Below are 26884 nucleotides of genomic sequence, written 5' to 3' on the forward strand. Positions count from 1 at the left end.
GGCGGAATTCAAAGTTTTTCAATAAGCCGAGAAAAATTGGCATTCTGTGTAGCAAACGACTGGAAATTGTTAAATAGAAATACTCGTTTTGTGTTTTCCCTAGAGCGTTCAACTAAATCGTAATATTTTATATATTTATATAGATGAAAGTTAATAAAATATTTTACGTAATATTATACAATATATGTTATCGCGTAAAATATTAGGAAAATATTAAAATTGACTTTTGTGTATATAAAAGAAGGTATTAGTTTGTCCAAAAATATCTGACTTAAAAATCATAAAGATATGATATATTATTTTTTAATATGAATTTTTCCTATTAAATGCACCGCTTTAAACTCTAACTTAGCACATTTTTATTATAGACGTAGTCTAAACGTTAATACAAGTGAGACAATAATCTGTAAATTAGTAATATATATTTTATTACAACTAACAACCATTCCGATCTAGCTCGATTTTATTTTAATAATTTATCAAAATATTTTTTCGTTAGATTATTAAAATCTAATAATTTCTAATATGATATCATATCGTTATTTTAAAATTGTTTTATTTACATAATTGGGTGAAAATCGGCAATTTGAAATGAAATAACTTAATAGAATAACAAAGTGAGAGAGACATTTTACGTTCAGAAAAATAAGGAAAATTTTTTAAAAGATTTTTTTAATGAGACACTAATTATGCAAACTGTTTCTGGAAACATGAGCCGTAAAATAAGACAACAAAAAGTTTAAAAACCACTGTAAAGAGACTTGCTTTTCTTTGTTGTGATTACCAGGACCAGACCATTAAACCGTTTTTCTTCATGTATAATATTATATAGTGCAATTAACGCATACTTGCTTACATAAAACTGATATGCAAGTTTACACATTACTCTCACTCTCTCTTAATATTATTTTTATTCAAGTGGATCATATTTTTTTTTAGTATTCAATCTTTAGTCACAAGACAGCAATTATATCCTAACTCAACACGATTCTTTGTGTTCAATGGATTCGAAACTGTTTACGTCATTCATTTAAAGTCAAATGTGTAAAGAAAGAGTTGTCACAAACACTATCTAGTAAATATTTTGGCAGACCTTTGAAAAACACTACTCTTATTCAAGCATTTTTGAAATATCGCAATCTAAATTTAATGGGGAAAATTCTGACTTATGCGATTTATTTTTTATTTACGTCGGGTATATATACTTCGAACCTACTTATATAGAAAAGTTTTAATAAATTTAATTTGTCACATTAAGTATTATATATTATACGATATATAATATATAAAACATGTATCATTAATTAATAAAATTCTTAACATACATTGTACATTAAACACAAAATTCACTTTGCGAGTCTTTCTAAATTGTTAAACGAAAATCCGTTTACAGTCTCTCGGTACTTTAGTTAATTGATCAGCATTCAAATGGTTCAAATCCTGAATCAAATTACGTTAAGTTCAAGTTTTACATGGTTACTACTGAATAATATTTATTCATGTAAAAACTAATGTAGCTCAGAGAAAAATATAATAAATACCCAGAAAAATACAATAAATTAATATTTGCAAAATATGATATACACAAAATACGCAGAAAAGCGCATTCTATTCGAGCATCGTATTTTATATCATATTAATATAGCAGCTAAAATTAGTTTTACGTGTAAAAATATAATATCAGCTTTTGCGAGCTGGATATATTTATAAATCCATATTTCTTACTTATTTATAGTGTTTATCCTACTTTTTTAATTTTACAAGTGTAATAATATAATTTATCACAATAAGTAATATTCATAACTGAAATATTATATTATAAACCCCGATTTAAAATATAAAACTTAATTAAACTAAGTAATATTTATTATTACCCATCGAAAAAATTCCTTTTAAATAAATTGTTTATAAATTAGCAGCTTCATCTTGATGATTTATTATTGCAAAGTAACATTATTTCAATATGCATGCTGTTAAAAATATTTCGAAAAGTGTTTTCACCATAAACAGATGTATTACAACATGATATTTTTTTCAATAATAATAATAATAGATCATTTATTCCAGTTTGTATAAAGTACGATAATAAAACGTCACACATTATACAAATAAGAGTATACAAAAAACAGTTAAGCAAACATTCTAGTATCAAAAATATGTATCTATGTAGAGAAAACTAAAGAATATACACCTGAACAAATACACAATATTATTAAAATAAAAACTATCATTATACATACGTAAAAACAAACCTATATTTAAACACATATACAACTAATACAAAATAATACATTTAAAACATACATATGTACTCTACTTAATATCTTTGACAGATCCTTTCATGAATTATATTTTAATTTACTATTAGTGCTTATAAGCAAATCTTATTTATTTCTAATAAATTTATCAAGTGTTAGATTTAGTTTTACGCAAACAACTTTGTGGGCAATTTAAAAAGGGAAAATATTCTAACGCTTAACACAAAAAAATAAAACACTTTAATAAATTTCCGGAAGACTAAAAAAAATGACACAGCTATATACACACAACCATTTTAAACAAATTCAGTTAGCAATAGACGAAATAAAAGTCCAATAAATTTTCGTAAGTCCAATAAATCAGTAGATATGGGTCGACATCAACAATGTTTCAGTGTAAACCGTCAAACATTAATCTTTAGAAGGCATGTTTTCTTAACAAAAAACTTTTTACCACCCGTAAATAATGAGAAAATGTTAAGCTGGGTATTGTACCATTAAAATTAGACAACCGAAGATTAGTACAAAATCCTTTGATCTGATAAAGCAAAGTTTTAATTGCTGAAATAGAGAAAATTCGTGATTGTAAGGCTCAAGAAAAATTTATTTTATTTTATATATTGAACTAATTTTATTATCATTTAAGAATATTTTTCTAACAACAAACAAAGCGTTATTAATCATTATGCCATTTAATTTAACATAGCAACAACACAAAAATCTAAGATAATTACTATATTATATTTATAAATATTTTTAATAATTAATCAATATAATTCAACTCTCACAGTAAAATTAAACCTATTGTCATTTATACGTTTATAATTATTTTTGTGTCGTTCTACAAATAAAAATATTTTTTATAATAATATACGTTGATTAATATTGATTATTTTATGGAATAAATATGATATAAAATAGTTTGAGTGCTAAAATATTGTTTTTTATAAATATAATATATATATATTGACCCTATTCAATTTTATTTACGTTAACATTAGTTGTTCCTAAATCAATAAATAAATAAATAAAAATGTACTATACTTTGTTGTATTTTTTCAGATATCAAGTGCTTATTTTCATAGTTACGTATTTGGTGCCTATGCTGGGCATGACATGCTTCTACACTGCCATGGGTAGGGTCCTTTGGGGATCAGGTTCAATTGGAGAGCTCACACAGAGGCAACTCGATTCGATCAAATCCAAACGGAAGGTAAGCCTTTAACCAGTAACGATAGTGAATTTAACCGAATTTCCACATATTCAAAGAAGGTATTAAAATTATATGTAAACATAAGTTTTTTTAGTCAATCAATTGAACCACTTCTTTATTAACAAATGGAGGGATAAACTCGTACTATTAATCATAAAAAAGCCGGTTCGACTTGTAATAAAGCGTTCTAACCGTTTAAGAAAAAAATGTTTTATTCGTTAAAATGGGACAACACCGTGGGAAACCTCTTAACGGATTACGTTACAAAGTACGCGCCATAAATTAATATATTCGCTGCTTTGAAAATAAATATCTTGTGAAATCGGATTTATCCACATGTCTTATAAAAAAAACTCGCCAACCTTCTGTAATTGATCATCTCAGAGAAAAAGGGGTGGACAAAAAATCCATGGAAAAAATCCTATAACTTTCTCTCAAAATACCTCTGAATTACTGAATATCTGGCTTCGAGACTTCCGCTTCGGAATCCAAAGCATCCGAACTCCAAGATTCATCCATATTTATTTTTGTATCACATTTGCATGGGTTTTTTCGTATTTCATTAACTTCTATTTAGTATTTTATTATTATAAATTTGTTATGCAACAAGAAACCTTAAAATTAAAATTGAAAAAAATAAAGAATACAAAATTTTGTCGTAAAATATATAGATACATTTGATTTTGGAGACTAAAGTACAGCTTGGAGGTTCTTTGAACAAACATATTTTTTATTTCCTTATCTCGATGTTTCCGTAATTTTTGGCTTTCTGTCTTTTTTTTGGTAAATCTAATATTTAGTGCTTCTTTGTGTATATGCTTCAGATTTTTATATACATAATTTTAATGCTGAAACATTAAAAAAAAAGTTTTTACTTTATTCAGTATACAAGTGCAAGACATGTATATGTTTTTTACAGTATTGGTAATGAAGTACATTTTCACACAGAAACGATTGTTTGTATAATAGAAATATCTAATGCGTATATTTACCAGTTTTTATTTTATTCAAACAACACTAAAACTTTGTGGTTAATTATGTTATTTTTACTAGCAAAATATTTATTAGTTCATTTGTATATAATATAAGAGAGCTACACATTTTTAGTGATGTTCTTAATGACAGATTTTTTACGACGCTATTTATTCTTATTACATGATATTTTAAGATATCAAAAGATTATAAAAAGCAATTAATATCAGTATAAAATTCACACGTCGATATTTCATTTAAAAAACAAGACGGTCATTTTTCTCTACGCGTACAATGTTTTAGTTTTATAAAAAAAAGATTTATCAAAAGTCTTGATGAAACTACGTTATATTTTACCAAGAAAAAAATCTAAATCGAAACCGGGATTTCTCCCTGTGTCTCGGCAGCCTATACACACCTGGGGTCCGTCAAACTTAGGTGTACAAACACCCTTTTGTTAGCGCTAGTGTAAAGCTTTTTGCCGCAGCAATTATACCCGCTTACGTAAGTGGGGAAAACTTTGCCGGTAAAATGGAAACTTCTGAATTTCCTCTGTCCGTAGATTGTTATAGCTCTTCCTGTCTCGTGGTACGTTTTCACTTAATCAACCCGATAAAATCTCAAAGTTATTTAATTTTGCGCTGACACCGAGCGAGCAAACATATCTTATTTTAAAACTATCAGGGTAATACATAATTAAAATAAACTATATATACATAAATATCTAATTAAATTTGGATGAAAGTAGAAGCATTTTTATTAAAAGCTAAGATACAATTGGCCGCACAGCGAGAAATTTTGTAAATATTCTTTGAATCTGTGCCATAATTTTCAAAATATGTTTTTCTGTTTATCTGTTTTACTTTAAACTGGCAAATATAACATTATAATTTTAAGCAATTTTGTACCAAATTTCTAGGTTTTAAACATTTTTTAAATAGTATTTTGTAACTAGGTACTAAGATAATTATTCGAATTACAAGAAAACAGTAAACACCAGGTAGTAGTATATCTCAGATGTTTATCTCTTTTTGCGTATTTTTTGTGAAATTATGCAAAGCAATTGCAGACTTATTCAATAATTTTATCAAGTCAATAATTTGTTTTTTATGACTCATCGTCTCCAAATTATAGTTTTCTTGCTTTGCAATGTTTATATAGAACTTTAACTTCTTCACAATTATTTGATAGTATATCTGCAATCTAGAGATCCTTGTTGTTTGGCGTGTTGATTTTGTATTGCTGTATAAAAATTAAAAAACTGTGCTGAATAAAAAAATAAGTGTATATATTAAAAAAATTAATAATAATTTTGTGTATATATTAAAAAAATATTTAAAATACTTGTATGCACCAAATCTATACATCGTATGTAAATGTACCGAAGTTTTATATTAGAACTTTTGCCTTTCCGTGACCTGAAAACCATTCAACGTAAGCCTCACAGGATGTGTCAGCTGTCAGTTTCCTGACAGCAAATTTTCTTCCACCGAAAATAAATAGCTCACACGTCCAACGTCTACTATCTTGCATTCTCTTACATCCCTGTGTCATGACAACCAAAATTAGCATAAAGGCTAGTTTAAGCGGATAATGTAAATTAAGCTTCAGTTAATCTATTTCTAAAGTAAACATTTCAGAGAGGGCTCCTAGACAAGACTAGAAAATATTTATAAACGCATAATTTTAATCTAAGTATAGGAAAATTATGTTTTTCTGTCTTCTTAATAACACCAAAAATTATTGGTTATAATGCATTGAGTATTAGGTTTTCCATAAACACTTTACGAAGTTCCTTCTTTCATGCTATTTATTAAACATAGTCCATATACGTATCTAAGTACAAATCTTAAATGAATCGCTTTAAAAAAAAAGGAAATACTTGCTTTAATCAATAAAAAATAAATAAGCCAGTTGCAGCACGTTTATTTAAATCAATGATAATGTAATGGACGAAGAAGCTAAAAGTTACGCAGTAAGAGAGACAAATAAATTGCATTTTTTTTTAATGTATTTTATGTTATTTAATGTCTATTTATTTATAGTTTTTATAAAGTTTTTTAATTATTGGATTAGAATGATTTTGACTTTTTTATGGTAATCAATGTTAGGTTTATCGAAGTGGTCGCGTAAAATATTCACTTTGAAGGGTTTTTATATTTACATATTAACCCTATGTCATGTTGTTAGTTGAACTCGAGTTGTGAATACATTGAAAACATTGTGCGTTATTAAGGCGATCGCCTAGACTAGCACACTTAAAGAACAGAAGCTGTATTTTTCCAGAATCCCGTTGATTTAGTTATTTTTATTTTTGCCGTGATTTAATTGAGCTATTTTTATTTTTGCTATGACAATAAATAAATCCCAAGAATAGTCGCTAAATATAGAAGAAATGGACTTGAGATACTAATGCTTTTTATATTCAATTTAATAACATACTATATATTTATCCAATATTAAAATTTAATTATTTCAAAGTATTCGTTTCATCGCATTTAATTTTAATGTTTACTATAAGTTTTGCTTTGTTTACCTTATGAGAGTAACAAGATAAAATTTGTTACGCTATTAAGTCGAGTATATCAGACTTAATGAAGAAAAAGGACACTTAAATGTGTGCTTCTCAGGAAATAATTTTATAGGGGTTTAGATAGTATATTAGATTTTCTTGTGTAATTCCTAATTATAACATATATTTTTTTATTTAAATATAATAAATAATATCTTAAAATATTCAATATAACTAATTTGCAATGATATAATAAGAAATTAAAATTTAAGAGTATTTTTTTAAGACTGTAATATCGTTTGAGTTATAATCGCTATGCCACAAAGTTTTTCACTCAAACGATATAGACGATTCAATACAACACAATTTTTATTCAATTAAACTATTTTTAGAATGAATTTCGATACAATCCAAATTATCTGAAACAACTCATTGTTTGTGTCTGTAACTATATTTGTTATATTGGAAATCCTTTTCTATATTTACTTTCGCCAAGATTCCGTTTGCTTTAATTACACATTTTATAAAAAATAGTTGTTGTTATTCCTTGAATTTGAGATGTTTATATTTAAATTAAATTTTATTTATAGCTAACACAAAATATTATAAATAAATTATAATTATAAATTAATAACTATTTGATAAATATTATAATTAATATTAGTACCATGACAATGAAACTAAATTTAACCATATCCAACTCAAAGTAAAACTTGCAGGAATTCGCATAACCAAAACTATGTGAACAAAACTAGAGGTATTCAAAAAGTTATAGAGTACCAGTCATATCGACAAGACTTTAAAACAAAGTTAGCGTGTTATTTTAAACTCAAAGTGAACTGAACTACAAAGTTATTGCACCTTTCTACTAGTTTGAAAAAGCAATGGTTTATATTTAGTAAGCAAAATACATCCACTTTATCATTTTAAACCCTTTCTATATTTCAAACCCAATTTTAATTTAAATAAAGAAAGTTATATTTACTGCTTAAGCCGTAATAAATATATTAAATCTCTTAACGTTTATCGCGGTGAGACTGGCTCGCTTAAACCTAATTCAAGTAGTTTCTATTACAGACAATATTATATAACAACTAAGCCTTTGGCTAACAAAACCATCTGGTATAAATTATCTAATATGTGAGTCGTGCAAACGTCCTACACTTCGAATTACTATATGCCGAGTGATGCAAAATTACCGAGTTACGACATTTTGAATTGACAATAACTCCATATAATTTCGGGATCAATAAGGAGCTCACAATTTATTATCAATGGTATCTTCATTGTACGATTGAACATTCAACTGTAAAACTTTAGTCACGCCTTTGTCCTATTCGGTCGTGCGAATCAATTTGAAAAACTTTTAGCAAGCTCAGTTTTAATCCAACTTTTACTAAAGCAACTTTTTTAGTTTAATGTCAATGTATGCAAATTAAAAAAAAAAAGATATAAATATAATATAATTTTATTTGTTATATTGCAATATATTAATATATTTAATAACGATAGTGGTATTGATAACGAAACGCACGAGTCGTTTTGCATTTTAGCAAAATAAACCAATCATCAACTACAGTAAAAAAAATAATAAAATAACTTTATTTCCATGTTTATTTATTGATCAAGCTGTTATCTAATTGTGAGTAGTGATTCTTCTTTCTCAATCATCCGGTGATATGTATTATCAATAATATATTTATCTGATAAATGCTATATTTTTTCATAACGCATTAAGTGTCACTAATAAGAAAAAAATAAATACAATTATGCATTTTCATTGAATAAATTATATATAATTTATAAAATATTAGGCGATTTAGAAACGATTGTCGTTTTTTTTAATGCAGTAAAAAACACTTTAAAATGTTATTTTTTTTTATTTTAATGATTAAAATGTAATTCCCACAACTCTTGATCATTTTTTTATAACTCTATTAGCAAAAAATGTTACAGGCTTTGATTCAAAATATTCCGATAGCGCCTTCTTATCAATGTCTACATTTTGATTTTTTCAAGTATTGCATTGGTCAAAATAAATGGCAGATGAAAGGATCAAGATCTGTAGAATAAAGTGAATGAGATAAAATTTATTGAGAGTCAATATCGCTACGTCGTGTTGTAGAACTATTCAAAATATGTGGACAAGTACAGGCATTTTTTTACTACATCCAGATAGTCACAATAGAAGCTTGCTGTTTTTTTTAGCTAGACTTAAAAGTTCCGCATTTCACAATTCCTTTGCAATCCCACCATACACAAAAAATAACTTTTTGTAGAGTGAGTCCAGACTTTGAAATATGTTTTGTTACTGGACCTTTTAACTTGGCTATTAGCTGGCCACACACAGGCGGATCTTCCCGCCGGATTTGTCTGAAATGAATGTCTGACGGACAAATCCGCCAGTGTGTGGTGTTAAAACTCTCGGACAGATCCGTCTGTTGTCTATCCGCTGTCCGTGCTCAAAACGAACGGATCGGACACGGACAAGCAGATCTGAGCAGAGATCACGCTCGCGTAAACGACCGTTTACTGTGTTTTTTGTTAAAATTTGTCCCTTAAATAATTTTATGACCCAGGCTTTTATTAATTTGCGACAAAGTTGCCGCCAACGTCTAAATTTTTTAAAAGTTTTATTACTTTATAACCCATTTCGATTACATCACTATACAATAGAAAAAGTAATATAAATTTAAGATGCACTTAAGAGACTCTAGATACGTAAATATTACATACATTAATACATAATTAAAAATATAATTTTAATTATACTAAAATTAAAGTTATTATCATTATTTAAAATGTATGAAGAGATCAAGGTATATATAATTATTATTAATAAATGTAATTTAAATTTACAATTTACTTTAAACACTATATAAATTTAACTTTTCTTCTACAATATCTACCGAGCTCAGACAGACAGACTCGTCAGATGTCCGACGAGCAGATCCGTACGTGTGTGCTTGGCTTGTATACAACACTTGTTTCGTACAACACCCATTTATAATATTTGTTTATCAAAATATTAAAAAAGGCGACTTTTTGGATATGCAGATACACGCCAACTTTTTTTCTTTACTCAATTCTCGTGGAACACATACACTTTATTTTTCAAGTTTTCAGAGTATTCTTGAAGTGTCGCTTCATTGGTTTAATTTCTTAGCCAGCTGATGGATGGTTTGAGTGGGATTTCAGGATGTTATCGCTTATCTTTGCTAGTTTCTTAGATCCATGACTATTCATGATATCCTAATTTTCCGTTTCTGTTTGACATATAATAAACCACCTACCACTTTCTGTTTTTTTGAGAAATTCAACAAATCTATAACGGGTTTTAATACGATCTGTAACTAGCACAATTTTTTTCTTCACAAGATTTTACAAGACTAAAATCTTTCTGGCAAAATTCATTCAACAAAGAGGCGATAAGTAACGGAAAGAACGGAAATATCATAACAAAGTCCAGACCGGAAAGACCAGCAAGGATCAGAAATCTATGAATTTCGTAGACGTTTACTAATAAGGTATTAATTACATACCCTTGAAGAGACAGGTATTAAATAATTATTTTTTCAATGCACTTTGCTTTTCGCTTATCAGCAAGAAAATATAAAAGATAAAAAGATTACCTCTTAAATAAATGGCTTACAAAATAGTATTTTATTATTTAGTGTGCTAGTCTTACTAAAATTACATTACAGCTGAATAGTAGCAAAACACAGTTTACATATAGAGTAGGAGTAAAAAGCATAAATTTACATCAGCAATTTCAAACCGCTTAATCATATTATGATATGATAAATAATTTATGTTTCATTGAGATTCACGATTGTGAATAATATTTGATTAGGTCTCATATATGTGGAGATGTATATTTAAGATATACTAAGCATTAAAAATATAAATAAAAAATAAAATAAATATATTTTTACATTAAATAATTAATGAATACAGAAATATAAAAACGTAGCTAGAATAATTTTATGTAAACGTATGTATTTTTCAATAATTTAATATATGTAGAATACTGAAACATATATTTAAATTTGATTTTATCGCTAATGCTTAACATAAATGTAGTAAAAACATATTATACAATATATATCATACATTCATTATTATATAAAACAGACAATTACTATTTATATATATTTATATGTATAAATATTTCGACTGTGATATATATGCTATATATTATTAAAATTATAAAATCTAAAAAAACCTAATCTGTGATGATCGATCAGATCAATTTATTAACTTTTTATATTTTTGGTATATATGGCACAAATTTAGTAAAAGCTTACTAAAATATTAACCCACGCAATAATAGTATTATATGTTTTATCTTAAGTGTACTATAAGGAAGGCAATATACCTTTATGTGCACAAAGAGCAATAAATCTATATACACAATAAATTTCGCTAATCAATCTTAACTACAAATTCCAGCTCGTCACAGTTGCTTCCATCGAATCATTGCCTTTGAAGCTTAAATAGAACCAATATCGAATAACATTGATCCAAATGGGCGTAAACTTCCATAGAAAGACATACTAGGCGTTATTACCTATTCAATATTAAAGTCACGGACTCGCCCCTTGAAGACAATGTAAGCTCGAACCTCGCCAAAGCTCGAATTCAAATATTAAAACTTTGTGTTTGTGAAGTATATTTTTGTTTGATATAATATATTATACATCTAGTCGTAATCTTCAACAACACCAATTTGCCAATGCGCGCATTATTCATCAGGGTTAACCCCTTGACTTAGTTAGCGATAATTCCGCTTCAACGGTGTTATTATTCGATGATAGGCAGACGTGCCTTATCGTCATTTGCTTACTATTCTATGAGTATAAATTACTCCCTTGGACAGTATCGTCAACTATATAATAATGTAATATACACAAGGCTCACCACAATTGCATTATTACTAGTTTTAACCTATGTTTGCTGAAGGGGTTGGATTTATTAATGATGCAAACCGGACAGAGATAGCTCAAAATAGTTTGCTCGTTAAATTTTGTGTACGGTCACATTCCCTTATAAATTTAATAATGAGTACGTGCTCGTAAAATTTAAAATTATATTTAAAGCTTTGATTTATGCTTTCGTCACCATATAAATATATGTACTAGAATTTTCTTTATTAATAAAATGTTAAGTTTATTTTGTTCACAAACATAAATGTATTCAATATATATCACTGGATTTTAACCAGTTTTAGTGGATACAATTTAAGGGCGGGAAAATAATTTTTTTTACAATCTGTAAACAATGGATTGTGTGTCAATTTTAAGATCTAGAACTTAAAAATAATTATAATTATCTGCGATAAGATATCGATTCTCTACGATAGATCAGGACAAATGTTTCGAAACTGAATTTTCACATGAAAAAATCATGGTAACAGTATGGTGGTATTCTGGTGGAATATATCATGCAAGACTATTACAGCGAAATCATATTGTATGTAAATTAAAACTATGCATAGAAAATTAGTCTTGAACTTCCGATGTTAGTAATGTAACATGGAGCGGCATTGCTCCGTGATATTGTGAGACCTCATATTTCACTAATTAAACGAACAAGGATTGAAAATTTTGTCTCGTCCCCATATTCAGATAACCTTTTCTCTAAAGATTATTACATTTTTAAACATTTACAGTGTGACTTTATAACCTCAAAAAATTAATTGTTTTATCAATAAAATGATAGCAAAATACCATTTCTGTAAACGGTCTAAATTTGAGTTATTAAAATTATATCGTTTTAAATCGGCCACTTCATATAAAACAACCCAATATTCATTTTTATTTTTTAGTATAAATATTTTTTATCCATCTTATATAATAAGAAACTTACTCCTTATAATAAATTACAAGAGCCTTTCTCTTTAAATTTACGTTTGCGGGTATATAATTAACGATAGGATTTGCGGCTTTCTTCGAAAAGGATGGACGAATTTTAAAATAATTTATTCTGTTTAAAATCTATTTGTTAACTAAGCAACTTGAGAGAATCTTTGTGTTATAAAGTAATTAAGTATACTATAAAAATATGTTTTGAATCTATTATACAAATACATATTATATATTAAATGAATAATACATATCAATCTACCCAAAACTATGTATACGGCACTAATTAAGACACGTTCTAGTAGAACTCGTTTGCTTAGAGTGGTTAATCGCAAATATTCGTCCCTTTTCCAATTATCCCTACGCCAAGATATCCTCTATTATATAGTTCTGGGTGCTTGTTATACAATGCAAATACAGGGAGGGTGTAATAATAATCTTTTTAAAGTTTTAAGTAATTTTTATAATAAAAATCAATGATGTTAAATAAACATTAAAATAGCCCAAAATATATATAATTTGTTCTACAATTTCCCGTATTTTACTATATTTTTCATTTCAGGTTGTGAGGATGTTTATACTCGTCATTGTGATATTCGGAATTTGCTGGTTTCCATATCACACGTACTTCATATACACACACTTCCATCCTAGTATATTATACAAAAGCTACATTCAACACGTGTACCTGGGATTTTACTGGCTGGCCATGGCCAACGCAATGGTCAACCCAATTATCTACTACTGGATGAATGCAAAGTAAGTTTTATAAATACATATTACTAGTATACACCCAGTAGAAATTTACGGATGTATCTTATTTAATATAAAAATGATAAACAACAACAAACTTGAGCATTTTCCGGTTTATAATATATAATATATATCAGTAACGCTCGCATCATATTTTCATTTTTCACACAACAGGATAAACTTTAACCCGTTTCTCCATAGAAACAAGTCGTCTATCCCTATATACCAAAGATGTTTACCTTTTTTCGGTCACCGGGCTACAACCACGATTTCTAGGTATTAAATGTATAGTATATTTCAATTTATTAAAAAGTCTATAAGATTATTTTTTTATTGGATATAGTTACTTAATTTGGTATAACGAATTTTGATTTTGATGTATGGCTAAATATATTACATAGATTAAATCCCAAATCATAGGAATAATTTTAGTTGCATACTGCTAATTTCAATGTATTTTTTAACTGAAAATTAGATGAAAAATTTCGTAGTTTGCTTATTGTAAGCTTCGTTAAGAATAAAATGTCCACACAAGTTGCATAATTTCGTTGTAAAAAAGTTTTGATATATTAGCTTTTTAATCAATCGGCTAGTTTACTTGTAATTTTAATTCGCTTGAAAAGTAAGAATTTTCATTTAAAATTATTCTGTATGCTATTATATTTTTGCTATGAATGCTTTTAATCATTCAAGTCAAAATTTAAATTAGTTCGTAGATCGAGTAGCTGAACCAGTATTTACGTAAATAGGAAAGCAGCTGCTTTCTTGGTCGATATATCGGCTAAGCTCCGCTTGGTGTTCTCTTGGAATTCTCGCGAGTAACTCTTATTTATAAAGGTTTTTGTCGGAAGTGATTTCTGAGTAAAATGGCAAATAATGTGAACTAGATTTGTTTAGTCGATATGAAGTTTATTTTTTAGCTCACACATTTACAACGCGTGCAGGAATTATTACAATAATAAAAATGCATTAAGACTAATAGAATTTCAGTTTATTGCGCTTTTAACGCGTGTTTTCAACAAGTGTTTCCGTCACAAAAAAAATATGATATTTTTTATCCAAAAAACTGTTACTTACTCAGCTAGACGTATAATAGCAGCTAACTTACTATCATTTTAATTTGTTCTATATAGCAAATAACATTTAAGTTTTTTATTCATCAAACTCGTCTTATTTCTTTTTGTATGTAGTGCTGTTAAATGTTGTATTCCTTCAATACTGAAATAATAATGAACAATGCTAGAACATCGCAGTAATATCATTCTTGACTTTTTTATTTTTTTTATATTTATACATATTGTAAAATACTACAGTTAGCTTTTTAGCGAGTTTTTATTTTAATATGCAAATACTTAATATTCGAACAATCATATAATTTTTTTTTTTTTATTGTTTATTATTAATCTTAAAACAGTCCTATTTTATATGAATAAATAGGTACCGATAACCTCTTTTCAATAACAAATAAATACTGCGATAAACTACCACCCTCCTTTCCTTTAGGTATGTACTACAACTCTAGCCCTTTATCGTGTATAATTATATTTCGTTCTAAAGTATTGCAAACCACCGTATTCGAAGGGCAAACATAATAAATTATATTATCGAATATTGAAAGCTCCACTTCAGACGCGGAAATGTATGGAAATCTTATCGGTGGTCGGAAAATTGTATTTTGCTCCCCATCGCTAAGACCGTTTAATATAAATTTCTTGGAGGGTTGTTTTTATTTGATTTTATCGTTCTTATTAGGACACGACTGAATCTCGCGTTGCAATTACTTCGAAATAAAATATAAATTCCCATTTTTACCTCTTCCAATCCAATAATTTCAATCCAATTACTCCGATGAAATATTTATTATTTATCAGACCATCTTACAATTATTAATTTATGTTTGTATCAGGTGTGTGTGTGTACATACATATTTTTTTATGTTAAAAAGCTTTTACATAAATGATAAAACATTATTTGTAGTCATCCGAATTTGTTCTGCTATTTTTCCTTTTTAATTGTGCTTAATTAAATTACAGACTTTCGTTTCACATGAAAGAATATAATCTACTCAAACTGTCGGTAACAAATACAAGTATAAAAAAGTAATTAGCTGTCAAAAAGGATTATTTTATATAGAAATATAAATATAAAATAATTGTATATTATACAATATTTATTTGACACTGGGGATTCGTACTTGGCAGTGTCCGGAATTAGAATTTAACGCTTCAGAGAGGATAGGCAAATGAGTCGTTCAAATGCAAAAGTGGTGATTTGACATTTTAACCAAAATCATATAAAATACTTATTAGTCTATATGTTTAAAAGACAAAGTAAAAATTTATCTAAGAAGCCAAAAATATATATTTTGTCCTGCTTTTATTTTTTATGTAAGCCTTTAATAGCTTAAATATAAATTACGAAGGTCAAAATAGTTTTCAATCATTACTTCTTAACAAAAATAAATAAAATAAAATTTTATTCCAAGCGAGTTTCTTAATTTGAGAATGATTTTAAAATGATTAGAATAATGTTCTGAGATATGTTTCTGTGTTTTAGCACAGTGGTATTTTATAATAAATGCAGTAAAACGTATTAATAAATATATATATATAAATATATATATTATAATAAAAAACAATTTACAAATTAATGAAATTAAAATTGATTTCAAATACAATATAATGAATTTAAAATATTTTTCAAAAATATAAAGAATGAAAATCCTTGAGAGGTGAAAAAACTTTATGAAAATATTTTAGGGATGCGTTTTAAATTAATTTATTGCAGATATGTATATGAATCTGCCAAAAATATTTAAATAAATCTAATTAATATATACTTTTTTGCTAATAAATTATAAATGTTTTTATTTTTCATACGAGGAGCGGTTGATAATTAGTCGGTCTAAGCAAGAAATGGCGCTTTTAGTGTCACCAAAATAGTGTTATTCATAAATACTAACCTTTGCATGTCTACTTGTTAATTATCGGCCTGCTGCGTCATTTAATTTGTCTGTTGTTGTAATTTTAACAACTTTTGAATTTTTACAAAAATTATTAGAATCGAATATTGTGCAGTGATTAGATACTTGTTTTTGAAAAAGTTAACACCGAATTAAACGATGCTTATGGGGACTCTGTGCTTTCGATATCAACAATAAAATATTTGACTGCTGAATTTAAGCAAAACGTCGTGTACCATGAATCTAGATATACATATCCATATACATACATATTTATTATTTAAAAATCTAGTTTTATCGTGATTAAAACTTACTGTTTAAAATCGAAGAAACTGTTCATTTTGTTGTGTTTATCATGGCAGCTGCATTACTGCAAAAATATAAAACATTTAATGCGATGAAACGTAGCTTACAAATAATATATAAGCTCGCGAACCTTCAAAATAATATATTTTAATGGTTCTACGGATGTTCATATTAGCAATTAGTTAATTAAATTTTCAAATCATATTGAACTTCTGGTACGAGTGAAGCTGTTTAAAACATTTGCATATTCTATTATTAAAATTATTTCAGTAAAGAGAAATTTTAATATAGACGTCCATTTACGTATTAACCGAAGCATAATAAATATAAACAATGAACCCTAGTGATTTTCCACATGCGCAAACACTTTGCTGAGTGCATGATGGAAAGCATGTAATGGAAAACGTTGCGTTAATTAAATTAGGCAGAAATCTTCATACGCATTGCTTTTGATTCATGTATTATATCATTTTTGGAACTGACAATGTTTACATTCAGAATACGCGTATAACATAAATAAAATATTTTTAAATATAATAGTTTTATTTATGACTTGTATTTATAGAGGAAAATTTGGTAAAAACATTTTTTTCTGAATCGTTGTTTATCTTAATTTATTATTAATTATACTTATATGTATATACATATATTGAATTTCAAGTTAAATACAATATTTTCACATAAGACTCGGACGATTCTGGTGTAAAAATTTATACATCCACATTCTCCAAAGTTTTACAGAAGTCATACTCTAGCGGCAATCACCTCGCTGCAGAAAAATAAACTTCTCAGACGGTTCGTCTTTTAAGATTTTTTAGTTAACTTTTAGTTCTATGCACATCATTCAAGTTTGCGATAGGCATCGATGATGCTTGGCTTCGTTATGCGAAGCGCGTGTCACTTCGATAATTTATTGCCAAATCGCGTTTACAATTTGGCAATAAATTATCTAACATATAAATTAGCTAACGTTCTCGAATATTGCTTCATTGTTTAGAATTCCAGTGAAACGAAGTTGTTCATTGGAGAGTACGGATCATATCCGTATTTGTATCTTAGAAGCATTGAATACACTTAATTGCATTCTCATTGTAGTGTCTACTTAGTGAAACACTTTTTAAAGTTGCTTAGGGGCAGTGTCGACAAATCGTCAATGCTCAGTGACTTTCGATTTTGATGGTCCTAGATAGTCGCGATCGCGTTCCTTATTGTCTATTGCGGCTCTTCTTGCACGAGCCATCCAGCTTCTCAACGAGCTTGCCATACACAGAGATGTTTTCGGCGATGCATGCAAACTATGAATGGCGAGATGTTTTCTCCAAACAGTGGTGGAGAAGCTGGCGCAGAGATGTTGTCCGTGAAAGATCCTTAGGGTTCTGGTTAGTGTGGCCGCGACGGTATTACAGAGGTTTATCCCTCTCTGTTACGGTGCTCGTATAATAGGGTTGATCCCTTTCTGGTACGAGCGGGCGTCATTAAAAAAGTGACATGTGCTTGATGGATATCACCGAGAAAAAATTGTGTAACAGAGATATTGTAGCCTTGTGGTGCTATTTGTCTTCCGGTGATATATTGTTTTCCGTGACCGTTTTGTAACAAAGAAATATTCATTCAATGCACCGGAGAATCCTTAAGTATTATTTATGTTCTAGTTGTAATGAGAGCCTTAACCTTAACCTTATTGATAAATAATTACTTTTGGTTATTGGTAATTACTGTGTGATCCTCACTACTGTTTTTATTGTATATTATTTTAAATATTTATTATTGTTTGTATAATGACTATCACGACGCATTGGGGGAAATCCTGAAAACCCTTTGATCTACAAAATGTCGTAGATCAAATGAATATAAATTGGCAGGGATATAAAATCGCTTGGCGTCGTTCATTACTACATAAAAACCTCACTACTCTCGACGAAATAGATTGGATTTTGTATGCTGGCTTTCTTATAGGGACGCTTTTGCGTAACCATCGAAGTACAGCTATCGAAACTACACTTTTGCGTTAACAGCTGTAGTTCCAACAAAGCTGTAATAAAACTTGTAGCCCCGGGTAGCATATTTTGTCGGTACTTGTCAATACGATAGCACATTTTCTTTCGTATTTGTATATACTTGAGATTAATTTATTTAATTCTATAAAATCTACAATCGTAACAAAGTTAACATAATGAGTTTATTGTTCGGTAAGTCGTAAAGATAAATAACCATTTATTACGCTTTTAACGCGTATTTGCGATAGTTTTTCTCACGGTTGATCGTTTTGACAAAATAATAACATCATATAATTCTTGCAAAAAAACGATGTTTTATAGAAAAAAGAGGAAATTTATTGATTTTTACCCATCGATGGTTGGACAGAAACAAATTTTCTATAAGAAATAAAATTAGACAGTATTTTATTTGTTACAATGACAACTAAATTTTATTTAGTATGCTATTTAGCACTCAAAACGCAATCGAAGTTGCATTTGTTATATGTCTTTATTTACCATGTTCAGGGAATTTGTCTCTATATACCAAAACAAATGGGAATATATGATCTGTCCTTATTTACTAGTAAATGGAGACCGCAATATTAATATCCTGGCCCATTGTAATTATATGAATTAATAAAAATACTTTATATATGTAGGTATGTAGGTCAATATACTCTATTTGCGTTAACACAGTCAGTTCGAGAGCTATCTACTATTAACTTTAAAGTGTACAATATGGATATATTAATTCGATATAATTATCATGACAGAACAAAACTAATTTATATAAATGTTTTCAAGAAATAAACCGGAGTAACGATAAGTATATTAAACGTATGTCTGTATCGTGTGCTTTAGAGCTAAGTGCGTAAACTTAAGCTTGGCATCTCTTTCTAAATTATAAATATTGATTAAATGGATAGCTCTCGAACTGACTGAGAGCTTACGTTTTTTTTTAATTTTTCAACCACTGATTTGACTTTAAATAAGTATTCCCATATTTGTGACACTCACACATAATAAGCATTTGCTTAATAAAATGTATTTGCTATAAATTAATATATTTTTCTTGAACAATAAATGCTGCGTACAGAATTGCATCTTTTAAAGTCTGATTGGAATAATTATATGAAAAATAAAACCATAAGGTATTCTACGCTATAAAAATAAGAATTATTTTAACGAAATAATTAGCTTTTGTCAATGACAAAGAACAAGCTTTGAGTTCGATATAAAATTAAATTAAATACAAGATAACAATATATTATTTTAGACTCTCCTTTTGCTCGTCCTAATTATTTTAATGATATTGAGTTGTTTATTATTTTATATTTGTTGTAAATATATAGATAAATAATGAAATAACTATGCGAATACAAAATGTTTCATTTTGGCTTAGTCTTACATATTTGTCACTTTTAATTATGCAATTATCATATTAATTCTGAACCATAATTGAATAGCGAGAATAAACTATTTAAATATGTAATCTAAAGGGAAATTTCACCCTATACCACATACCAGCAAATATTGAGGAAAAAAATGTAGATAATAAAACGTGAAAATATTTTAAAAATTCCAATTTGCGGTCTCATCCATGTTTTATCTCTTGAGGCATTCCCTAAATGTTTTTTTTCTATATATACAAAAATAACTTCGTTTAACAGGCTCTTGTTGAGCAAAATTAAGCGCAGATATTAATCTGAATTCTGGAGTTTCTTTTTTTGCATAATAAACTTTATTAATTAATCAAGCCAAAGAATTTCGTAATCATGCATAATTAAATATAAAAGTATAAAAAATATAACTATTGTGTAATATATTAATATTTAGTGATACTTAATTATAATTTTTATTAAATATTTATAACACATATTTCTATATAATTTATTACGGAAGGCGATTCTTAAAACGCTTTATCTTTAGCGAGAAAAAGATGCCGTTGAAATGTCATATACAATATAACATAGAAGACTGAGTCAGTAATCCCAAAAGAGAGCAGAAATTTAGCGTTTCTGCATCGCGTGTAATTACTTTCGTTAAAAAATATATATATATATATATATATTTTTCTAGTATTTCATCGACGTTTTATTTGATGTACATACTTAAATACCAAATTTTAATTTAAGCAAGTTCTTAATTTTTCTAAATTATACAGCGTGAGAAAGTGTTTCGATTTCCGATATTTCCTGTAACCAATTTGACATGAATAAGAGCTTTCAATTCAAGGAACGATCGTATTTGTAAGGATTTTACGCAGAGTATGAATTCATGAATAGAAATTTATTTGCTTTTATTACGATTAGGTAGATTTCCTCTAAGAAAATACAAATATTAATATGTAATGAATATCTGATTTTGTGTATTTTTATTAATTGCTATCAAATTTAATGAAAATGGTGTATTAATATAATTTTCATAATTATTACGGTTTCTATATGAATCGTTTGACAACTGATCAGATTTACACCCTTAAATATTGGAAAAGCATTGATTCCCCCTATATGTTTGTAGATGACATTGATGTCATACGCAGATACCGACGAGCAATTACCGAAGATTTCCACAGATTGGAGAAATTGGAGCCTTAGTGTCAATACCCAGAAGACTAAATATCTAAAAGCATTACACCCGCATTCATTCTCACGAGATCAAAACTTTATTTATCTAGAATATCATTTGGATATAATCTTGGATATAAATGCAAACGATGTTTCAGTAAAAATAAAAATAATGGCATCTGCTAATCGAGAATGTTGACTAAAAAATTAATTATTGGACAAACCTACAGATAGTAACACTGGCTAAGAACTAAAATGCACAACACGAAATATTGTATGGCAAAAATATGCAGAAGTAAAATATTCCACAGAATTAGGTTTGGATTTATTATTAACTGATGTCTTGAAATGCGAAATAATTAAGAATAAATTCATATTAGTACTAAAAGACAAATATCAGCCAGTGCTCATGATGATAGTAAATGTAAATAAAAATTGCATAAATACGAATGCCAAAAAACACGTGAGTGAAAGGTTTAGAAAAATTCATCATTATAGCAAGATTTTTTTTAATTTTGCACATAAACACGACATACGAAAATTTTTAGCATTAAATGGTTTATACAACTTTTAAAACGTCTAAAAAATAATTTTAAGAATATAACGTATAATAAAACGTTTTTTTTTATAAATGGAAAATCGGAAGTAGAGAACTTTAAAATAAACCTTGAAAAGGTCTTGAAACGTTCAACACATTGCCAAAATTTGTTTCAAACTTTCAGTGAAACCAAACTTTAAGTACCTTTAATCATTTTTCCTAGCGTTTATTTTTATTTTATTTTTGTTATTGATGCACATTCTTAAGTATCGACATATTTTGTTTTCTTTGTTTTTTCTTATCTTGATTTACTCGTTTTCTAATTAATATTATTATTAAATAATTTTAAAATATCATACTGTTTTTTTTATATTTATTTTATGGGGCTTAAAAATTTTTGACAAATTTTCAACGGAAGAAATACTTTTTCGAAATGTAACAGGACGGTTTTTAAAAAAACGATATACTCAGACACTTTTGTGTACAAGGGTTATAAATATTTTTTTGGAATTTTTAGCATAAAATTTTAAAATAAAACCAAATATTTTCTAACCTCCAGAAAAAATTACGCGAACCACTGTTTGAGAAACACAGTGATTTAAAGTCTCTATGGAAATGAGTTTCTGTCAACTGTCTGTTCTTTAGTATTGAGAATTTTCCTGATTTCTCTCACAATCATAAAAATCCTACGATCACAGCAAAAACTTTCTGGATATAAAAACTTGCAATTAAGATCTCACAATCAACTTTAATAAAAAGTATAGAAAATCCGGCGTCTGCTACAAATTTTCAAGATGCTTGGCTTTGTTATGAAGAACGCTACACTGTATCATTTTCTTGATCCCGTTCGCCATCAGTTCTACAATCTTGGTGGGAACATTTTGGATAGGGAAACTTTCACTAAAGATCTCGGAATCACTTTTGAGAGCAATTGAAGAACGTCTACAATTGAAAGACGTCTGCACAAATCTTCCAATATGTTTTGCTTTGTTATGAGAAACGCATTTCAATTCATATAGTTTGCAGCTAATATAAATCTGGATCAATAATTTGAAATCCTTGACTAAAAATATACTTCAACTTGAGTAAAAAAGTTTAACAAAGGTTTATTGAGATATAATTCTTGCTTATTATCCACTATTCTATTCCAATACGTTTTTTAAAAAAACTTTGGGATATCACACTGGGGTAGCCAGTTACTTAAAACACGACGGTCTTATGGTAATCTAAATGAATAAATAATTTAGTTTACTAAACCACCTGTTTGATGGTCTAAATATCATCCAGCATATACATATGTATTTATATAAAATTTATTTAACTAATGTGCGTGTTCCTGATCGACGAGAGAGACAAAAATAAATGATCTTAATTAAGGCGTAAAAATCAGATCTCCTATCTTTATAACAGTCACCAAGAAAAAGCAAACTAGACACTTTTTTATTGGAATAAAATAAAACTTATCAATGGCTGTATATCCAATTAAGATGATAATGCTGAAATCAATTTTTAAAAAGCATCTTTCAGTCACAAGAAAGATAAAAAATAGCCACTTTTTCATGAACGCTTAACTAGACCGATGCAGTTGTAACCCTAATATAACATATAGCGTGTTAAAATTATTTGCTTATAATATATTACATACGTTTGATTCACAATGAACCATGCACAATTCACCTTAAAATGCTTACTCAAACTAAAATAAACTCAAGTAAAATTATTTCTCATTTGCCCTACAACTTTACTTTTGACTTGAAAATACACAATTGGTTTGCCCTGAACTTGGTGAATACAAACAGATGACACAGGACGATAAGTCTTTATCCTTAAATTAGTCCAGCCAAGCCATCACCATGAATCGCCTAGAGTTCAATTAAGCAACATAATGACTTGTAGATTTCATTGTGTAAAGCTATGGCCAGTGGCTTAGTACGGTTTATGCCGCCCTGGGTGATCATTGATTATTGACTTTGTCGCCCCACCCCCTAGATATAATCATCTAATACAAAATCTGACCTTCATAAAAATCTGTAGCTTAATGCATATTTTTAATATGCCAAAACAAACCCCCCAAACTCATACCCTTCACATATTATATACATATAAAAAATATTTAAAACAGTTTAATGAAATATATTAATGGCTATTAGAATCTAGTGTAACTTTTGGGCCAACCAAAAATATGTTTATACGGGTTATAAAATCAGCAGTATTATTGTTTTAACATATTCAATTAAGCTCTTTGCTATTTGTAGATATATATTCTTAAGCGCATTCAGTTTAAGAACCATATCACACTAACGGTCCTTCCATCGCGAAAGTGCCGCTCACAAGCAAGTGCCGCCCGGGGCAGTCCCCGCCCCTCACCCCAGCTACGCCATTAACTAAAATCGGCATAAACGATCTATCAAATATCTAGATTTAGTAAACAAATTATTTGGGGTTACTTTTTATTTGGATTAATTACAAATTTTTGCTTAAATTGGTGGTACATCATGAAAGTTACTTCTTTATTAAAACTATGTCCGTAATTGCTTTCTCACTCGAATATAATAACACTCAATACATTTCTTTGTGCAATGCGGTCCTCTGCGTATTATTGATTGGCTTTTGCGTATTATTAATACGTTTGATTCTAGGCTCCACAAACGCAATGTTTTTCTAATCGAATAGGATTTTAGAACATTTTATTTAACGAACGCTCACGCTATGCCGGACAACCAACCCTATTTTTCCCTAGTTAGATGAAACCGAACCAGAAGGAGATAAAAATGATTTATTTATTGTTTTGGAAACTCGAGAAATTATTTATTTGATACACATATATTGATACACATTATTTAATTAACAAAAAATGAATAGTTTCGGTAAATAATAAACTGTACTGATTTGCTTAAACAATTCTGTACAAATATTTTTGTGCTTGAATTATTATCAAACTGTGATAATTGTTTATGTAATACCTGGTTAAAATAAATTTCAGATCTTTTCTTACACATATTAGCAATATAGAGATAATATTTTATGCTAATAACAATTTAAATAAATAAATAAATATATTTAAACTAGTCCGTTAACGAGCCCTTTTCTAAAAATAATGTTTGACTTTGACTTCCTATTATTTGACTCGCAAGTAGCTTATGTATACCCATGTAAAATAATATATTTGCTCACCATTTCAATTTTATAATGCTTCACTACTTCCAAAACCTTATAACAGTAAGAATAGGCATAATAGCTTTGTGGTGTTTATAATACGCTACGATAATAAAATAGCACTAACATAGGTGTACTTTAAAAATGATTGACGCAATCGTTAATAAAAGTATAACGAAGCCTATGGATCATAAGAAATGTACTTTACTATAAAAAATATACTCTTAAATATCATGATTATGTATTTTTGAGTATAATCGATACCTCTAAGAACAATGCCGCAAAGTTTACATATTTTGCCAGCTAATACAAGGGGCGACAACAAAAAGAATTTGCTTCACGTTAACGTCATATTCGACAAAAACAACTGACCATTAACGAATTGCATTAAAACGGCACATTTTTAAAACACAGCTGCAGCATAAAATATGTAAATAGATCATTAGATAAAATGGCTCCCTGGCTGATGAATACTTTAGGAATCAATTAAAAAATAAATTAAAGGAAAGTCGCAATTGACGCAGTGTTTTTGGTTAATTTTTTTTTTATAAACAAAACGAATTAACAGAGGATCTTTTTCTTCTCTTAGTGGTTGAGGTTTTGGAAATAAAAGCCAATAACCTGCTTTAGATAAAACATTTGGATTTAGATTTGAATTGATCATTCTCAGTCTATCTTTGGACTACTGAGCTCACCTTCAATTTTCAGACCAGAGAGCAGCCATGAGCTCAATATTTAGGCTATATTGAGATAAGCTCTTGTTTTATTTTAAAAATATCTTTTGATCATGAACCAGGGCTATTTAATTATTAGTTAGTTCAATGCTGGTGCTGTTGGTTGCTCAAATCTATTGTATCCACAATAGATTTAAGCAATCTTTTTTTCACTTAATTTTTACATTATATTTATTATAAAAAAATCGTAACTACGCAACATAGTACATACACGCATAAAATTATTAAAGATTTCTTTCACTTTAATCATTATTACCATTTCACAAAATGGTTCGACTATGCCAAGTCGTTTATTGTGCGTACACTATAGACGACCGCAATAAATCTTTCCTATACCCTGGAGAAGAAATTCCGTATTACAGATTGTTAACAATTGTTCATTTTAAAATACAAAAATTATATATCCATAGGTATTTTTAAATATGTATAATTTATATATTATATTTAATAATACCTACAGATATAATTTTTTTAATTAACATTAACATAAATTTATTTGGTTTCTAAATATTTTTTAGGTAAATTTATTAGTTAAATAGAATTAATATAAATAAATAAGTATCTATCATTGAGTGTGAATATTTAATTATAAAATATTAATAAAGTTTTTTGAGGTAAATAATAAAATATAAAAGTTCTCACATATATAAACGTTAAAAAGATATACTTCAAAACAAAAAATTATAGTGACTTATATTTTAAATAAATCGATGATATAATGTTTCAATGATTAGACCAAGGCTTATTAGTTTGTGTCTGTGTCTCACTTTTGAGTAAGAGCGACGCAGTTTGCAGAACATTACGTAATTGAAAGTATAAATAAATAATGAATGGCCAGTCGATCGTGGTCGATCGCGGTCGACCAGTTACCTGCCTAACTATTTGCGGTCGCCCGCGTTTTAGTATGATACACATATATCTAGTTATAAAACGTTTTTTCATGCATTCACGAACAACTGTCGTATCAATAAACCATTAATACAATTATGTAGATTTTTTATATACATTGAAATTTTATACTACAAAAAAATGTTGCCAATTCCTTCTTTTTCTACCCACCGGAAGTGAAT

At 28.1% G+C, this 26884-nt stretch overlaps 1 protein-coding gene across 1 annotated transcript in view; it reads left to right on the plus strand.

Moving 5' to 3' along the window:
* Positions 1 to 26884, plus strand: part of LOC148232192 (tachykinin-like peptides receptor 86C) — an 88068-nt gene that overhangs the window by 58078 nt on the left and 3106 nt on the right. The window contains exons 7-8 of the mRNA XM_088192438.1: positions 3321 to 3471; positions 13382 to 13578. Coding sequence (XP_088048564.1) covers positions 3321 to 3471; positions 13382 to 13578 — 348 coding nt within the window. The remainder of the gene's footprint in view (positions 1 to 3320; positions 3472 to 13381; positions 13579 to 26884) is intronic.

Source organism: Plectrocnemia conspersa, unplaced genomic scaffold (assembly GCF_051122295.1).
Source record: "Plectrocnemia conspersa isolate PC_06_02 unplaced genomic scaffold, ASM5112229v1 ptg000009l, whole genome shotgun sequence".
NCBI classification, from domain to species: domain Eukaryota; kingdom Metazoa; phylum Arthropoda; class Insecta; order Trichoptera; family Polycentropodidae; genus Plectrocnemia; species Plectrocnemia conspersa.